This window comes from Papio anubis, chromosome 7 (assembly GCF_008728515.1).
Source record: "Papio anubis isolate 15944 chromosome 7, Panubis1.0, whole genome shotgun sequence".
Classification (NCBI taxonomy): domain Eukaryota; kingdom Metazoa; phylum Chordata; class Mammalia; order Primates; family Cercopithecidae; genus Papio; species Papio anubis.
In genome coordinates this window covers 113,663,162-113,678,590 of record NC_044982.1, presented here as the reverse complement: position 1 = coordinate 113,678,590, position 15,429 = coordinate 113,663,162, and the positions used below count along the sequence as shown (strand labels likewise).

General features: G+C 52.0%; 2 protein-coding genes across 12 annotated transcripts in view; both read left to right on the top strand.

The window, feature by feature from the left end:
• SCAMP5 (secretory carrier membrane protein 5) overlaps positions 1 to 6,835 on the top strand; it is a 28,428-nt gene extending 21,593 nt beyond the window's left edge. Inside the window, exons 4-7 of one of the 3 annotated variants that reach the window (XM_031668466.1) lie at positions 1,875 to 2,031; positions 3,158 to 3,259; positions 3,709 to 3,826; positions 4,083 to 6,835. In XM_031668466.1, coding sequence (XP_031524326.1) covers positions 1,875 to 2,031; positions 3,158 to 3,259; positions 3,709 to 3,826; positions 4,083 to 4,277 — 572 coding nt within the window. In that variant the 3' untranslated portion in view covers positions 4,278 to 6,835. The remainder of the gene's footprint in view (positions 1 to 1,874; positions 2,032 to 3,157; positions 3,260 to 3,708; positions 3,827 to 4,082) is intronic. The other 2 variants (XM_021940742.2, XM_021940743.2) reach the window with 2 other exon arrangements.
• Positions 6,836 to 8,888: 2,053 nt separating this feature from the next.
• The window catches only part of PPCDC (phosphopantothenoylcysteine decarboxylase), a 33,760-nt gene continuing 27,219 nt past the window's right edge, over positions 8,889 to 15,429 (top strand). For 2 of the 9 annotated variants that reach the window (XM_021940749.1, XM_021940747.1), the window contains exons 1-2: positions 8,889 to 8,965; positions 13,625 to 13,831. In XM_021940749.1, the coding sequence (XP_021796441.1) occupies positions 13,646 to 13,831 (186 nt within the window). In that variant the 5' untranslated portion in view covers positions 8,889 to 8,965; positions 13,625 to 13,645. The other 7 variants (XM_009210657.2, XM_003901222.3, XM_009210658.2 and 4 more) reach the window with 6 other exon arrangements.

Here is a 15,429-nt window from a genome sequence, read left to right as displayed (position 1 = left end):
TGTCTGACCTGGACTCTGGGAACTCCCCTCCTGGGAACATCTCATCCAGAAGCTGGATTTAAGGGCTATAAATATCTCCTTAAGTCCTCACTAGGCACTCACCAGGTGGTTTACTCCCAAGGAAATGTATATAACCCTTGAGGTGCTTAAGAGTTTTATTCAGAAGACAGGACCACAGATGCCTGGCTGTTTGAGGCCATGATTGAGCCCTCCTTCGTTTGTTTGTTCAGCAGGTCTTTGTGGACTTGGCTTTGTTTTCGAGGAAGGGAGTGCCCTGATGTTAGATAATGATGTGCTGCACAGACCTGGCTGTGTGTTAGTACCAGCATCACTTTTATCTGTAAATCTTTGAGGTCCCTGCTGGCCATGACTCAGTGACACCATGCCTCCTAGTTCAGATAGATGAGGTGGGGACAGAGGAGGGAGAGCCTGGGTCCTGTTCTTGGGGAACTTTTAGTCTGGTTGATGGGCTGGGATTTATATCTGGGGAAACTTGAGAGCAGCCCAGGTCAGTAGAAGGTCAGAGGGATGGGAGATGATGAGGTTGCAGTAGCAAAGGAAGACTTCCTCGAGGAGCTGGCATGAGAGTTATCTAAGAAATAGATTAGATAGCTGGGCACAGTGACTCACACCTATAATCTGGCACTGTGGGAAGCCGAGGTGGGTGGATCACCTGAGGTCAGGAGTTTGAGACCAGCCTGGCCAACTTGGCGAAGACCCATCTCTACTAAAAATATAAAAATTAGCTGGGCATGGTGGCGGGTGCCTGTAATCCCGGCTACTCGGGAGGCTGAGGCAGGAGAATCGCTTGAACCTGAGAAGTGGAGGTTGCAGTGAGCTGAGATCACGCCACTGCACTCCAGCCTGGGCTACAGAGCAAGATTCCATCTCAAAAAAAAAAAAAAAAAAAAGAAATAGATTAAATAAAGACTGAGATTCCAAGGCCAGGTGTGGTGGCTCACATCTGTAATCCCAGCACTTTGGGAGGCCTTGGCAGGTGGGTCACAAGGTCAGGAGATCGAGACCATTCTGGCTAACAAGGTGAAAACCTGTCTCTACTAAAAAAATACAAAAAAAATTAGCTGGGCATGGTGGCGGGCGCCTGTAGTCCCAACTGCTTGGGAGGCTGAGGCAGGAGAATGGCTTGAACCCGGGAGGCGGAGCTTTCAGTGAGCCAAGATCGGCCACTGCACTGCAGCCTGGGCGACAGAGAAAGACTCTCTCTCAAAAAAAAAAAAAAGACTGAGATTCCAGCCGCCAATGCCTGCCCTATTTAAGTGCAAGGTAGATGGCACAATGGCTAGAAGAGATATTTCCACAAGGCCTTTTACTTTTCCCTTTCCATGCCCCTCTTTCGAAAGAGAAAGTGTAAGGTCAGTTTCCCATGTCCTGGACTTGGTGATTGCTGTGAGTCTGGGAGGGTGAGGGGCTGAAGCCATTCTTATAAGGACAAAAGCATTTTACCACCCTGAGGCTTTGGAGCCCTTCAAAGGGGCTTGCTGGGCAGAAGCTCTGGGTTCTGGAGCCTGTGCTCTCCAGATTTCTCAGGAGTGGGTGCTGGGGTTGTTGGGGTGGGGGCGGCGGTTGGTTTGAGCTCCCACCTTGCTTTCTTACAGTCTTTACTCCTCTGTGTGTGTATGTGTGTCTCATGTGTCTCTGTATGTATTTGTTGGTATGGGTTGTGGGTCTTTTGTGTGGGTGTGAATCTGTGAATGTATCTGCATCTCTCTGTGTTTGTCTGTGCTGTTGGCCTGGCTTGATTGTGGGTCTCTGTTGTGTTACTGGTGTGTGTGTGCCCATGTCCGTGTGCTCATGTGTCTCTCTATGGGCCTGGGTGTCTGTCTCTATGTGTGCATGTGCTCCTGGGCCTGCAGTGAACAGCGTCACGCTGGCCGTGAACCTGGTGGGCTGTCTCGCGTGGCTGATCGGAGGCGGGGGAGCCACCAACTTTGGCCTCGCCTTTCTCTGGCTCATCCTCTTCACACCCTGCTCCTACGTCTGCTGGTTTCGGCCCATTTACAAGGCCTTCAAGTAAGTGGTTGGTACTAACTGCAGTGCCTAGCCGTCTCTTTGCCTGTCTCCCCTGCCTCTTCTCCGTATCTTTTCTCACTTCTTTTTTTTTTTTTTACCCTCCCCCAAACTCACTTTCCTTTGTTCACCTTTGGCTCAGATTGCTAGGTAGGGCTGGGCTTGGGCTTTCTGGGGGTACCAGGTTGAGGTGAGAGGGCTGAGAGTTAGTTCCTTTCCTCCTCACTCTACCCTTGGGTAGGGGAAATACAGAGAGACCAGGCCTATTTTTTCTTGTGTCGTCACCTTCCTCGGGCAGCTGCATGTTAAATTTTGCCTGTGGGGCTGCCTGTCTTGGTGGAGCTGCCCATCCTAGTACCTGTGGGGCTAGCCGACTTGGTGCCAAGGACACCATCTATCCATGTGCCAATGGAACCAGCCAGCCATGCACCATGGACGCTGTTCATGTGCAATGAGGTCATCCAACTGTGTGCCAAAGGGAACACCCATCCACGTATCGGTGGAACTTGCTGTCTCGGTGCCAGTGGGTGTCCACCTAGTGCCAAATGGCATTTTCAATCTTTGTGCCCATGTGACTATTCATCAATGTACCAAGGCTATCTGTCTTAGTGCCAGTAGAATATCCATCTCAATGCTAATGGGGCCTTAAATCTCTTTGTGCCAATCAGGCCATCTATCTAAGTGCCAATTAGCTACTATTTTGGTGCCAATAGGGTGTCCATTCTAGTGCCAATGCGATTTTCTATCTCTGAGCCTATGGGACCATCCATCCATGTACCAGTGGAGCTAGCTGTCTTGGTGCCGGTGTCCATCCCCTTGACAATGAGACTGTTTATTCCTGCCTCAATGGAGCCATCTATTTCTATGCCAATAAGCCGTCCATCCATGTAACAGTGGGTGGTCTGTTCATGAGGAAATCCCTCCCTGTGCAATGTTGCAACACACAGGTCTACCATGTGGAAACTTGCAAAGATGTATGGGTAAAACTATCCCATTCTGACCTCTCAATTAAGGCCTTTAAATGTCTTCTGTCCATTACGCACTTAAACTTGGAAGGGCTTGGGGGCCTTGAAGGCAGGGAAGCCCTGGCCTTCTGCCTAGGTGACGGGAGCCACCTCCTCTGCCGCAGGACTGACAGCTCCTTCAGTTTCATGGCATTCTTCTTTACCTTCATGGCTCAGTTGGTCATCAGCATCATCCAGGCCGTGGGCATCCCAGGCTGGGGCGTCTGGTAAGAGGCAGGGGTGTGGCCTGGGGCTGGAAGGGGTGGCACTGCGGGTGTATCTTTTGTGTACCTTTGTGTGCTAAGCTGCCTAGCCTATGGGGCCTGAGTGACATGGGTTGTTGGGAGAGTGAGAGGATTCGGGATAGTATAGTAGTACAGCCATAGCATCAGAGGGAAGGAGAACCTGGCAGTGGTTTCTTGGGGGCTGAGGGGTGTCAGGGATTATGGGAAAATCTGGGGAAAGGAAGTGTTGTATCTGAAGAGCACCTCTGAGCCACAGGGAAGGGGTCTTCTTGAGCCACTGACACAGGCCCTTTGGGTATCAGTAAGATGGTCCCTCTGCATCCAGTGATATGTTTCCTCCCTGTGACAATGAGATGGTCCCTTCCTCTGGGAGAGGGGCTCCTGGGCACCGCTCATCCTGCCCGCAGCCCCACACTGGCCTCTTCCTGCAGCGGCTGGATTGCCACCATCTCCTTCTTCGGAACGAACATTGGCTCGGCGGTGGTGATGCTAATTCCCACTGTCATGTTCACAGTGATGGCCGTCTTTTCCTTCATCGCCCTCAGCATGGTACGTGGTCCCCTCAAGGGTGAGAAGGTGGCTTAGGGAAGGGGCTGTGTTCTGAAACAAGCCCTCCTCCAAGTTACAAGAGGATCCTGAGGTCTTCCAAGAGACTCACTCTGGAATGGCCTGCAGGACTCTCCTACAGAGGCATGCATAGGGAGGGAGCACTGTTTTATTTTTTTACAGATGGGTCCCATCTATTTCCTGGATGGGCTGTCTTTTTTCTTTGATTAACCCTTTCTTATGCTCTTTTTTCCTACAGGTTCATAAATTTTACCGGGGAAGTGGGGGGAGTTTCAGCAAAGCTCAGGAGGAGTGGACAACAGGGGCATGGAAGAATCCACACGTGCAGCAGGCGGCCCAGAATGCAGCCATGGGGGCAGCCCAGGGTGCCATGAATCAGCCTCAGACTCAGTATTCCGCCACCCCCAACTACACATACTCCAATGAGATGTGAACCAGCCACACCTACCAGGTGGCAGGGCTGGGGCCATTGGGACAGGGGGCTCAAGCCACATCATCATTTGTGGTGACCAAGCAGGGTTCCCCCTTTCCTTTTTCTCCTTCCCTACTTTGTACAAAGGACCAGAGTTTTTTATATATATATATATATATATACACACACACACACATATATATATATATATATGTATATGTCTGTCCCCCGGCCCCCAACCTTTGTATTCTGCTCTTGGCACTCAGCTGTGGGCTGCACGTGGAGCTGTCCCGTGCAGTGGTAGCTGTGTCCGTGTCCCCTCGTGAAACAGTGTGCAGTGGAGGTCTCTTGTTGTGGTGCTAGATGTGTGTTTAGAGCTAAACCAGCCCCCACCCCCATCCTCCACCTGCCCCTCCTGCCCCTTGCCCCTCTGACCCTGGTCCAGGGACCCCTCACAGGGCCAGGGGATGAATAGCAGAAAGACTGGCCCCTTCCTAGGGTTATAAGCTGGAACTGCTTCCACTTTCAGTCTTCCTGGGAAGCAGCAGTTTTTAGCACTCTTGGTGGTGGGTGGGAGGATGGGTACAAGCCCAGGATATTCCCTTGCTCTTCTCATCCGTCCAGGCCTCCCCTCCCTCAGCCGCCTCCTCCCTCATCTGTTCCCTAATGTCACATTCCCTGTGCTATCTTCCCTTGCCCAGGGTCTGTCTGTCTCTTTCCTACGTGGCTTTTCTTTTGTCTTCCCCGAGGCTGAGTATCCCAGTTTTATCTGCTCCTGAGACTGAGCCCAGATCCCCAAATCTAACTTGATTTACAGTTCAAGGAAGCTGATGAGGGAGTTGGGCCTTACCCCTGATGTAGGAGGGGCACACAGCTGGGGGTGCAGAGCCCACCTGGGTAACTGACACCCAGGGGATGGAAATGCAGGGTTTCTACTTGGGCCTGAGAGTTTGGTCTGCAGGGGCAGGCTCCTTTTTTCTCTCCCCTGCCTTCTCCTCCTTCTCTCCCCAGAGCCCCCTTGAGCCCCTCTGCATATGTCCCTCTGCCTCCTCCCCATACCCCCAGCTGCTGTAGCTTGATTCTCCTACCCTGACCGCACCATGTGCCAGGTGGCATCTGCCTTACTGCCTTCCCTGAGGAGTTGGGACATGCTGGGCAGTTGTCAGATGTAAAGGCACAGCTGGAGCAGAGGGCATGTCAGTAATGATTGGTTCCTGGGGAAGGTCTGGCTGGCTCCAGCACACTGGGGCATCTAGGTGTCTCTCAGTGACTGTTGGATTCCTGGGAGCAGTAGCTGTTCTGTTTGGATCTGGTAGAAGGGACAGGGGCTCAGAGGGCTAGGCCCAGAGGGAAGGTCAGAGGAGAAGGCAGGCAAGGCCCAGTGAGAGGGGAGCATGCCTTCCCCCACCCTGACTTGCTGTTGGTCACAGGGCAGTTCTGGGCACTTGAACTCAGGGCCCAAGCAGAAGCACAGGCCCAGTCCTGGCTGCAAGCACAATGGCCTGAATGGGATTTCAGGTTAGGTGGGGTGGGAGGCGAGGCTCTCTGGCTTTAGTTTTGTTTTGTTTTCCAAATCAAGGTAACTTGCTCCCCTCTGCCTACAGACCTTGGTCTTGGCTTGTCCTCACCCAGTCAGAACTCCCTAGCACTTTCAGGAGAGTGGCTTTAGGCCCATGGGTCTATTCCAAGCGGTATAAGAACATGGCTGGTAGAGGCTCCAGCTGTGTGCAGGGCCTGAAGGGGAGTGGGTTCTCACCCAAAGAGCATCTGCCCATTTCCCACCTTCCCTTCTCCCAACAGAAGCCTGCCTGAGCTGTTTGGACAAAAATCCAAACCCTGCTTGGCTACTCTGGCCTGATTTCAGCTTGGAACCCAACACCTAGGCTTCCAGGCCACCCTGAGCCAGGGGCCTCCGGAAGTTCTCTTCCTGATGGTCCTTTAGGTTTGGGCCACAAAATATAATTACCTCTCCTCTCTCCCATTTTCTCTCTAGGGAGCAATGGTCACAGTCCCTGGTACCTGAAAAGGGACCCTAGGTCTAGGCCCTTCTTCCCTTTCCCTTCCTCTCTCCTACCCGAGACCTTTGGCTCCCTTTTCCTTCTCTCTCTGGTGGCTCCAGGAGGCCTGTGATCTAGCTCCCTGCTTAGCACCCATGACCTGTTGGATGTTACCTCCAATCAATATCCTGTCCTACCTGCCTCTTTGGCTCAGACCTATATGGCCATGCTCTGGCTCTACCCTTGGGAAAGCCTGATCCTGGTGTGTGGCCCAGCTTGTTCAGGCCCTGGGATGCTGCATCTCCAGGCAACTATGCACTCTCCCAGGGAGGGAACCAGTATGAGAAGTGGGGGCAGGGCACACATTCATCTTTGCAGGAAGGTCTGGCCTGGGGTCAAGTGGAGGAGGGCCCAGGGCAGTTCTGGGGTCCCAGTGACCTGCTTTGCTATTCTCCTGGTGCCGCTGCTGCTCCCTATTTCTGGAGCTGGATGTTCCCCAGCTGGCAGTTGAGCTGCCTGAGCCAATGTGTCTGTCTTTGGTAACTGAGTGAACCATAATAAAGGGGAACATTTGGCCCTGTGTGTTCTGCTGTGCCATGTGTCTTCCTGTGGGCTTGCGTGGAGCCTCACGGCAGGCTGTGGGGCAGGGGCATGAAAGTATGGGGGCTGGGTGGGTCTGTGGTCTGTCATTCCTGGGATCTAGAGCTATACGACCCTGTGTGGCTCTTTATCTGATGCAGCGTTGCGTAGGTGATGAAATTGCCACCGAGGCCCCCTGCCTTGGGAGGAAGTGGAAGAAGCAGGCTTGATCGGCCGGGCGTGGTGGCTCACGCCTGTAATCCTAGTACTTTGGGAGGCCAAGGCAGGTGGATCACGAGGTCAGGAGATTGAGACCATCCTGGCTAACAAGGTGAAACCCCATCTCTACTAAAAATACAAAAAATTAACCAGGCGTGGAGGTGGGCACCTATAGTCCCAGCTACTTGGGAAGCTGAGGCAGGAGAATGGCGTGAACCTGGGAGGTAGAGCTTGCAGTGAGCCAGGATCACGCCTGGGAGACAGAGCAAGACTCCATCTCAAAAAAAAAAAAAAAAAAAAAAAAAAAAAAGCAGGCTGGATCCCTGGGTAAGGGATGGTTTGGCCCAGATGGTCCATTGCAGCCAAGGGCAGGGGTAGAGCAGAGGCCCCACCTCAGCTCAGGGCAGGGAACCCACAGCTGCTTTAGCCACCTCAATGAATACAGAGGTTTCTGGGGCCTGTGAAGGCTAAAAAATGAAAGGGGCAGGGAAGCATGCCCAATGTGCATTCTCCTGCTGCCTTCCCTTTGCCCATTTGATGCCCTCCACCTGGATTGCTGTTGGGATCCTGTATCTAAGCTCCTGGCTGTCCTTCAAGATTCATCTCAAGTCACTCCTTCAAGAAGGCTTTCCTGCCTGGAGGTGTTGCTTCCTCATGGAGGATCTTACCCTGTCATTTTCTGTGTCCCTGTTTGTGTCAAGAACAGGGACGCATCTGATTTATCCTGTATCCTGTGTGTATCCTGTGCACCTAAAATAGAAGAACCTTGGTAAATATTCAGCATTAAGTGCCCCGAGCCCTCTTTTACTAAGGACCTGCCAACATGGGCCCCATTCGCACTAACACCGTGAAGATGGCCCTTTTCTATACTCTGTCATAAAAAAGTACTACACGCACCCGGGCAGCAACTTCCACACAAACAAGCACATGTGAAAGGAGATCACCATTATTTCCAGCAAAAAGCTCCCCAGGCCTGGGTGCGGTGGCTTATTCCTGTAATCCCAGCACTTTGGGAGGCCAAGGTGGGCAGATTGCTTGAGCCTAGAAGTTTGAGACCAGCCTTGGCAATAGAGTGAGAACCCGTCTCTACAAAAAATACAAACACTAGTCTGGCATGATGGTGCACTCCTGTAGTCCCGGCTACTCGATAGGCTGAGATAGGAGGATGGCTTGAGCCCGAAAGGTGGAGGTTACAGTGAGTGGAGATAGCACCACTGCACTCCAGTCTGGGTGACAGAGCCAGTCCCTGTCTCAAAAAGGAAAAAAAAAAAAAAGCTCCCCAACAAGATAGCAGGCTAGAACATGCATGTGATGAAGGTGATTTGAAGGGCTCAGTGAGAGGTATCTCCATCAAGTTGCAGGAGGAGAAGAGAGAAAGGAGAGGTGATCATGTTCCTGAGGTCTCAGGCCTGGATCAGGAGATCACTGAAGTATTAACACATCCTGATATTAAGGAAATGCTGATGTTTTTGGACTTTGGCAGTCTGTCCAACCTGCAGGTCACTCAGCCGACAGTGGGGATGAATTTCAAAACGCCATGTAGAGCTGTTTGAATCTTTTTGGGATACTGTAATATATTCAATAAACCTGGGACAACAGCAAGAAAAAAAAAAAAAAAGGCTCCAAGCAACGAGCAGTGTGTATGGGGCTGATAGGAGTGAGGAGAGGCGGTCGGACAGTTATGCCAGCCCCTATCGAGAGTCCTAGCAATACAAAGAACAGGAAGCCAGGGTTTGCTCCAGGATTTCCCCAGTGGACTACAACTTCTGGAAGACAGAGAAGTGGACTACAGCTCCCAGAAGGCTGCGCGACACACAGCCCCCACGGTGCTCTCGTGAGGCCTGACAGATTCCGCGGGAGGGCGGCAGAAATACCGCGATATTTGGGGTCGGCCCCGAGAGGCGCCTGGCGCGGGTGAGCAGTGGAACGGGGTCGGGAAGCTGGGTTTTCGCGGCGGCGCGGGAGGAGAGGTTCGGGGAGCTGTGTCTGCGAGCGTGGGTCCGTGGCTGTCTGTGTGTGTCCTCACTTTCCCCTCTGTGGCCATGAAGCTCTGCTTGCGACTGTGCGTGGGTAGGCGGCTGTGCATGTGTGCGACCTCCGTTTCCCGGCTGTACGGGTGGGGCCGCCTGGAGCAGGAGGGACTCCAGAGCCCGGAGTGGAGGGTTTGCATCTGTGCACGTCTAGCCCAACTTTGTGCTGCTCTGCGATTATTTGTCCAGCGTCGTTTAATCTAGTTTAAATGATGGCCGTGTCAGCTCGTCACACTTAGCGCTTACTCGGGCTGCCCAAAATACAAAGTGTATTTTAAAAGTTGGTAAAATTAAAAAAGGAAAGCTATGGGATATTAGAAGTAGCCCTAGGCCTGCCAAAAAGTGCAGAATGCCGTTTAAAAATTAGGCCAAATCTTGTCGAAAAAGAACTTCCTGCTGTCCTTGAAGTATTTGGAAGCAGGTGCTAGATGGTGAGCCGGAGAGGTTCCCAGGTTGGGGAAGTGATGGGTGTCTTGGACCAGGGGTTTCCATCTCTCTCACAGTGGCTGGAAAGTAGCAATACGCAATCACTGCCTTTCTAGTAGCCCACGTGTGTGAGTGTGTGTGTTAGATACATTCATCCCTCAGTATCCGCAGGGGATTGCCGTATACTTTTTTTTTTTTTTTTTGTCCGAGACAGGATCTCATTCTGTGACCCAGGCTGGAGTGCAGTAGTGGGAACATAGCTCACCGCAGCCTCGACCTCTTGGGCTCAAGGGATTCTCTTGCCTCGGTCCCCTGTGTATCTGGAACCACAGGCATAAGCCACCACACCTGGCTAATTTTTATTTTATTTTATTTTTGTAGAGACAGGGTCTCACCATGTTGCCCAGGCTGGTCTCAAACTCCTGGCTCAAGCAATCCTCCTTCCTTGGCCTCTCAAAATGCTGGGATTACTGATGTGAGCCACCACATCAGCCTTCCCGTATACTCTTTTTTCTTTTTCTTTTTTTTTTTTTGAGTCAGGGTCTTACTCTGTTGCTCAGGCTAGAGTGTAGTGGTGTGGTCATAGCTCACTGCAACCTCGAACCCCCTGGGCTCACATGATCCTCCCACCTCAGCCTCCCAAGTAGCTGGGACTACAGGCCCAAGCTACCACGCCCCACCATATAATTTAAATCATCTCCAGATTACTTAAAACCTGATACAGTGTAAATGCTATGTAAATAGTTACACACTTTTTTATTGTGTTATTTAATAATAATTTATTATTAAATTATACAATATAAATTACAATAATAATTTATTATTATCATCATATTTTGAAACAGTCTCTGTCACCCAGGCTGGAGTGCAGTGGCAAAAACATGGCTCACTGCAGCCTTCTAGGCTCAAGTGATCCTCCTGCCTCAGCCTCCCAAGTAGTTGAGACCACAGGCATGTGCCACCACACCTAATTTTTAAATTTTTTGTAGAGCTGGGGTCTTGCTATGTTGCCTGGGCTCAAGCAGTCCCCCCACCTTGCCCTCTTAAATTGCTGGGATTACAGGTGTAAGCTGGAGCAGAACCCTGGGCGGCTGGTAGTAAGGGGCTTTGATGTTAGGCTAAAGGATTCGGGCTCATAATGGATCTTGGATCCCTGCCTACCCACCACCCACTTCCCTTGTTTGGTTCTGCTTTGTCTCAGGCTCAGTTCTCATCCTTCCTGTATTGAGCTTGAATGTATACCCTGTCTGGCCTTGCTTTCCTTGCTCCCGTCTTTAGTCTGTTCTGTGCCAGCTCCACCTTTGCCCATATAGGGACTGGCAGGTATCCCTGAAACCTAAAACTCTGCCCTGAATTAAACTCATCAGAGGAGACTTAAACACACAAGCCGAGGCTCTTTGCGCTGTCTGTCCCTGTCTTTCTAGAGGATAGAGAAGCTGCCATTTTTCTGGCTGTGGCTTGCCTGCTTGGCTTGGTGCCCTGGGATCTTGAGGCTCAGTAATCACAGCCTGTAGCCCCATAATCTGCCTGCTTGCCAAGTCTTTTTGCTGCTCAGGAGTTCCTGTGAGTTCAGCAGAGCCTGGGGAAGTGAGGTACTGTCTCCAGCTACCCTTCCCGTGCAAATAGGTGACTCCAACAGGATCTGGTTAGAGTAATAGACTTACTGGTTTGGAATTTGATCCTCTTTGCAAGCAAACAAAGGAATCCTGCCAGCCGTCACCCTTCCTGGAATTCTCAGGTTGAACTGATTTGACCTCGCCTCCAAATGTTGGTTAAATGATCCACTTTCTATTCCTCAAGTATATTAAACACACACGTACACACACACACCCTCTTTTTTAGGAAGGTAGATAGGTTTGATCCTTAGCACAGCTTTACTAAGCAGGCTAAGTACTATATTTCGGACTATAGTGCCTGCTGTGGGGAAGCAGTTGAAGTCACTAACACAGATTCCTGCCCCAAATTTAACTGATTGCTTTCTGTAACCTGTTTCCTAGGAATGAGATCAGCTTGATGTGGATGAGGTTCAGGGGCCTCAGAGATAAAATTTGGCTTCTGGTTTTGCAGGAATCTACCTATCCTAGCACCAGTTGGCTAGGGTGGGACAGGGTCAGGGTTTGAGATCTGGCAGGTAGGTTTCCCTGGAGAATAAACAGCGTGCTCCCATCATCTACCAATGATGTGTTCTGGGAAGCAGCTGGCTGGTAGGCCCTCTGTACCTTGTCAGATGCTAACAGGGTTCCCCACTCCCTGGAGTAAACTGAGTTCTCCAACTCTGACCAAGCATTGCCCTGCAGTGGAGCAAACATTGAGATTACTGGCAAATCAAACTTTGGGTGATCTTGCCCTAGGGAACCAGCCTGTGGTTAACCCCTGCTGAGAAGTGGGATAATGCAGCCAAACATGATCCTCAGCCCACGTGGGTTGTGCCCAAGTACTGAAGGCAAATCCTGGGCAGAGAGGCTAGAGAGCCAAGGGGCCTGTGAGTGAAGAGGAGACAGGCCCCTGTGGATGCTCAGCCATGGAGGTAGCCATTGGGCGACTCACCAGCATTGCTTCCTGGGCAGCTGCCTGGGTTTCCCTTGCCCTGCTGGTTCTTTTTAAAGTGTATCTTCTAGGACCTTCTGTCTTGTACGGAGAGGCCCTTACTGTTCTCTTTCATGTATCGAGTCAAAGTTTCTGCTGGAAGGAGCTTCAGAGATCATCTGGTCCTACCTCTTCATTTTTCTGATGAAGGGACAGGTCCAGGGACGGAATGACCCTGGACCAAGGTCACTCCAGGTCAGGAGCACACCATGGTCAGGGCCCAGGGCTTCTGATTCACAGGCTGGGTATCTGTCTTCTGCCCCACACTGCCTTGGAGGGTATAGTTATTCATTCAGCACATGTTCAGGACTGCCAGCTAGTGGACTGCTGGTTGGCAATTAGACTTAGTCACACATTCAGGGAGCTTGCTGGTGGAGGGAGAGGCAAGGAAACTGATGTGTAAATTGAGTCTGTGATCACCAAAAAAGTACATCCCAGGGAAGGACTGATCTCAGATAATTTCAGACAGGTGTGATTCCTGTCTTCTCGAACTCAACCTGCAGATTCCCCAGAGGCAGCTACTGTGTTTTCCACAATTCCTCTGCATGGTGTTCAGTGTAATCGGTCCTCAGTGATGGTTGCTGATGAAGCATGTTCTGCTGGCCCAACCTGCAGCGTGTAGGTTTTGGTGTCCATCAGCCATATTATCAAGAGCACTCACTTCTAGCAACGTCTGAGAGTCAGAGGAAGAAGCAAACCAGCTGGTCTCCTGGGGTGGCCTGCATCCTCTTTATGCTGGTTTCTTCTTGGGCTTTGATTTGTATGGTGGTGCCCATCTTGATTAACAAACAGGGACAGAGAGGCAAATCTCCTGGCTCCCTGGAGCACCCAAACCTCCTTGTTGCCCAGGGTTCCACCGCATGAGCATCTTTGGAACCCATCCTCTCCTAGTCCAGTCTCTCCATTAGCCCAGTCCACTGCAGCAGCTCCTCTCACTCTCCAGTCTCTCCATTAGCAGGGTCCCTTTGACACTATCACCAGGTGTCAGCACCATCTTTCTAAAACCGAAACTCCTCACCCTGGCCCTCGCTGCCCATGGCATTCTGGCCTCACCCCGACTTTCAGCCTCACCTCCTACCCCTCCACCACCCCACATCACACTCCGGCTTCACTACTAAGGCACTCCCTGTTCCCCAACCTGCCCCACTCCTTCAGGACTTTCACCTTTGCAAGATTGTACCTTCTTTTGAAGTGATTTCTTCCCATCTCTGAAAAACTAACTCGTCCTTCAGGACTCAACCCTAACATCATCTTTTCTGGGATGCAGCCTCTGACTTCCAGAGATGGTCACTCTGAGCAGCCACGGCTCCTGGTACAGCCCTTCCCCACAGCACTGCAACATTCCCTTGTGACTGACTGGCCCAGGTGTGGGGATGGCATCTCACTTTCTTTTCAAACTGTGTGCTCCCTGAAGCCGGGACTGCTGATCCCTTTAGCTGCCTCAGCCTCTGGCCTGGGGCCTAACACGTGGTGCTGCATACATTCTGGTCAGGTATATGAATGAAGAGGGTGGCCCTTGTTCTGCTTTTAGATCCTAAATCCTGACAGCTTTATGGAGCCCAGGCCTGGCAGGCTCCCAGAACTTGAAGCCACCAGACCCCACATGGAACCAAAGGCTTCCTGTCCAACTGCTGCACCCTTGGTGGAGAGAAAATTCCATGTTCTGGTGGGTGTCACGGGGAGTGTTGCAGCCCTGAAGTTGCCTCTTCTGGTGTCAAAGCTTTTGGACATTCCTGGGGTGAGTATCCTCACCAGACAAGCATGGCAGCCTCCGGCATGGGAGGCCAGTGCTCCTGGGGACGGCCCATTGTTCTGCAGTGCGTGCAATTTTCTTTTTCTTTATCATGTTAATCATGCTTGTGGAGGTCCTGTGTGTGTAGTGCTCTGTGGAGGATTCAGGAGACAGAGACCAGTGTCCAGTGTAACCAGGGGCTAGATTAGATAGTACAGACAGAGCCTGAGGGGAGGCTGGGAAGGGACCCGGTGAACGGAGGGTTTGGGCTCCCATACATTAACCCTGAGAATCTGTGAAGTCCTGTGTGGGAGGAGGGCTGGTTGGAGAAGTGCAACAAGTTCTTAGTATCCATTCCTGCCTTGGGCTCCCCTACCCCCACTTTCATTCCATCTTGAACACTGCGGCAGTGTTCTCCCTCCTTGTGAGACCCCATGGTTGTCCTGTCAGTCAAATGCCCTGAAACCCCATTGCCTGAAGCTCTAGGTTCAAACTTTGCTCCTTCAGGCGTTCAGAGATGCCCCAGGGGCCCCCAACTGTGTGCTGGGGTCAGGGACTCTAGTCCCCGTCCTTGGCCAGACCCTCAACTTGGATCTATTTTCTATATTGGATCTATTTTCTTTGGGTGCAGAAGTTCAAGGCTTTAAACAGCGTGAAATCTAACAGGCAGTGGCCCCACTTCCTATGTTCCGCCTCCAGGGCCCTTTGTTGGTCTGTCTTACCTCCTTGGTCTTTGCGTGGCTGGGCCCTGCTGGGCTGGCTGCCCTCTCTGCTCCTCTCCCGCCTTTTCACATTCTGTGCAAAGCCTTCCCTGACTGCCCCAGCCCAGTCCCTGTGCTTTTGGCCCCTTCTTTTAAACTCATTTGACATAGAACTATAGGTTGCCTTAGACACTGCTAATGTTACTGGCCCCTAGTTTTGGTGGGGTCTTGTGAAGTTGCTGGGCCCCAGGCCTGGCTTTTCCCTCTCTTGTATCAGCTGAGCACCCAAGGTGCAGTGGCCCAGGCAGCCATATCTGGCATGTCCAGCAGGGGGCGGTGCTTACTCACAGTGGTCCCATCAGCTGGGGCTGGTGGTCCCATCAGCTGGGGCTGGGCTGGGAAGTGTTTCACTTTTTTACTTTCCACCAACTTCCACCCAGAAAGTCACCCCGTCACCCCACCCCCAGGGCTGGGATAAGCCATGAAGCTGCCAGCCAGGGATGACAGCCGGCCAGAGTAGGGGAGGGAGGAGAGTCTCGTGGCACTCTGAGACTGGGTGCTGCACTTTTAGGGCAGTACTACTTAGGCCCAGCCACCCCCTGTGTACCCAGAACCATTGGTAGGAGCTGGCCAGCTAGAGCCGTGAGGGCGGGAGGCCTGGAAGGGTTTGCAGCAGTGAGAGCCTCTGCCACCACCCCCTGGGGAGGGAGGGAGCCATGCAGTTCCCTTTTCCCATAGCCCCAGAGCAAGTGAGTTTCCGGACTAGGGGTGGATAGGGGCGGGGAGTCCTATCCCAGGAAACAGATGGGCAGCCTCAGAACGGAGGGAAATGGCAACCCCACCGCTTCCTCCCATCCCACGCAGCCAGCGTTTGGCTGGGGGGCGGTGTGTGGAAAGGGTTGC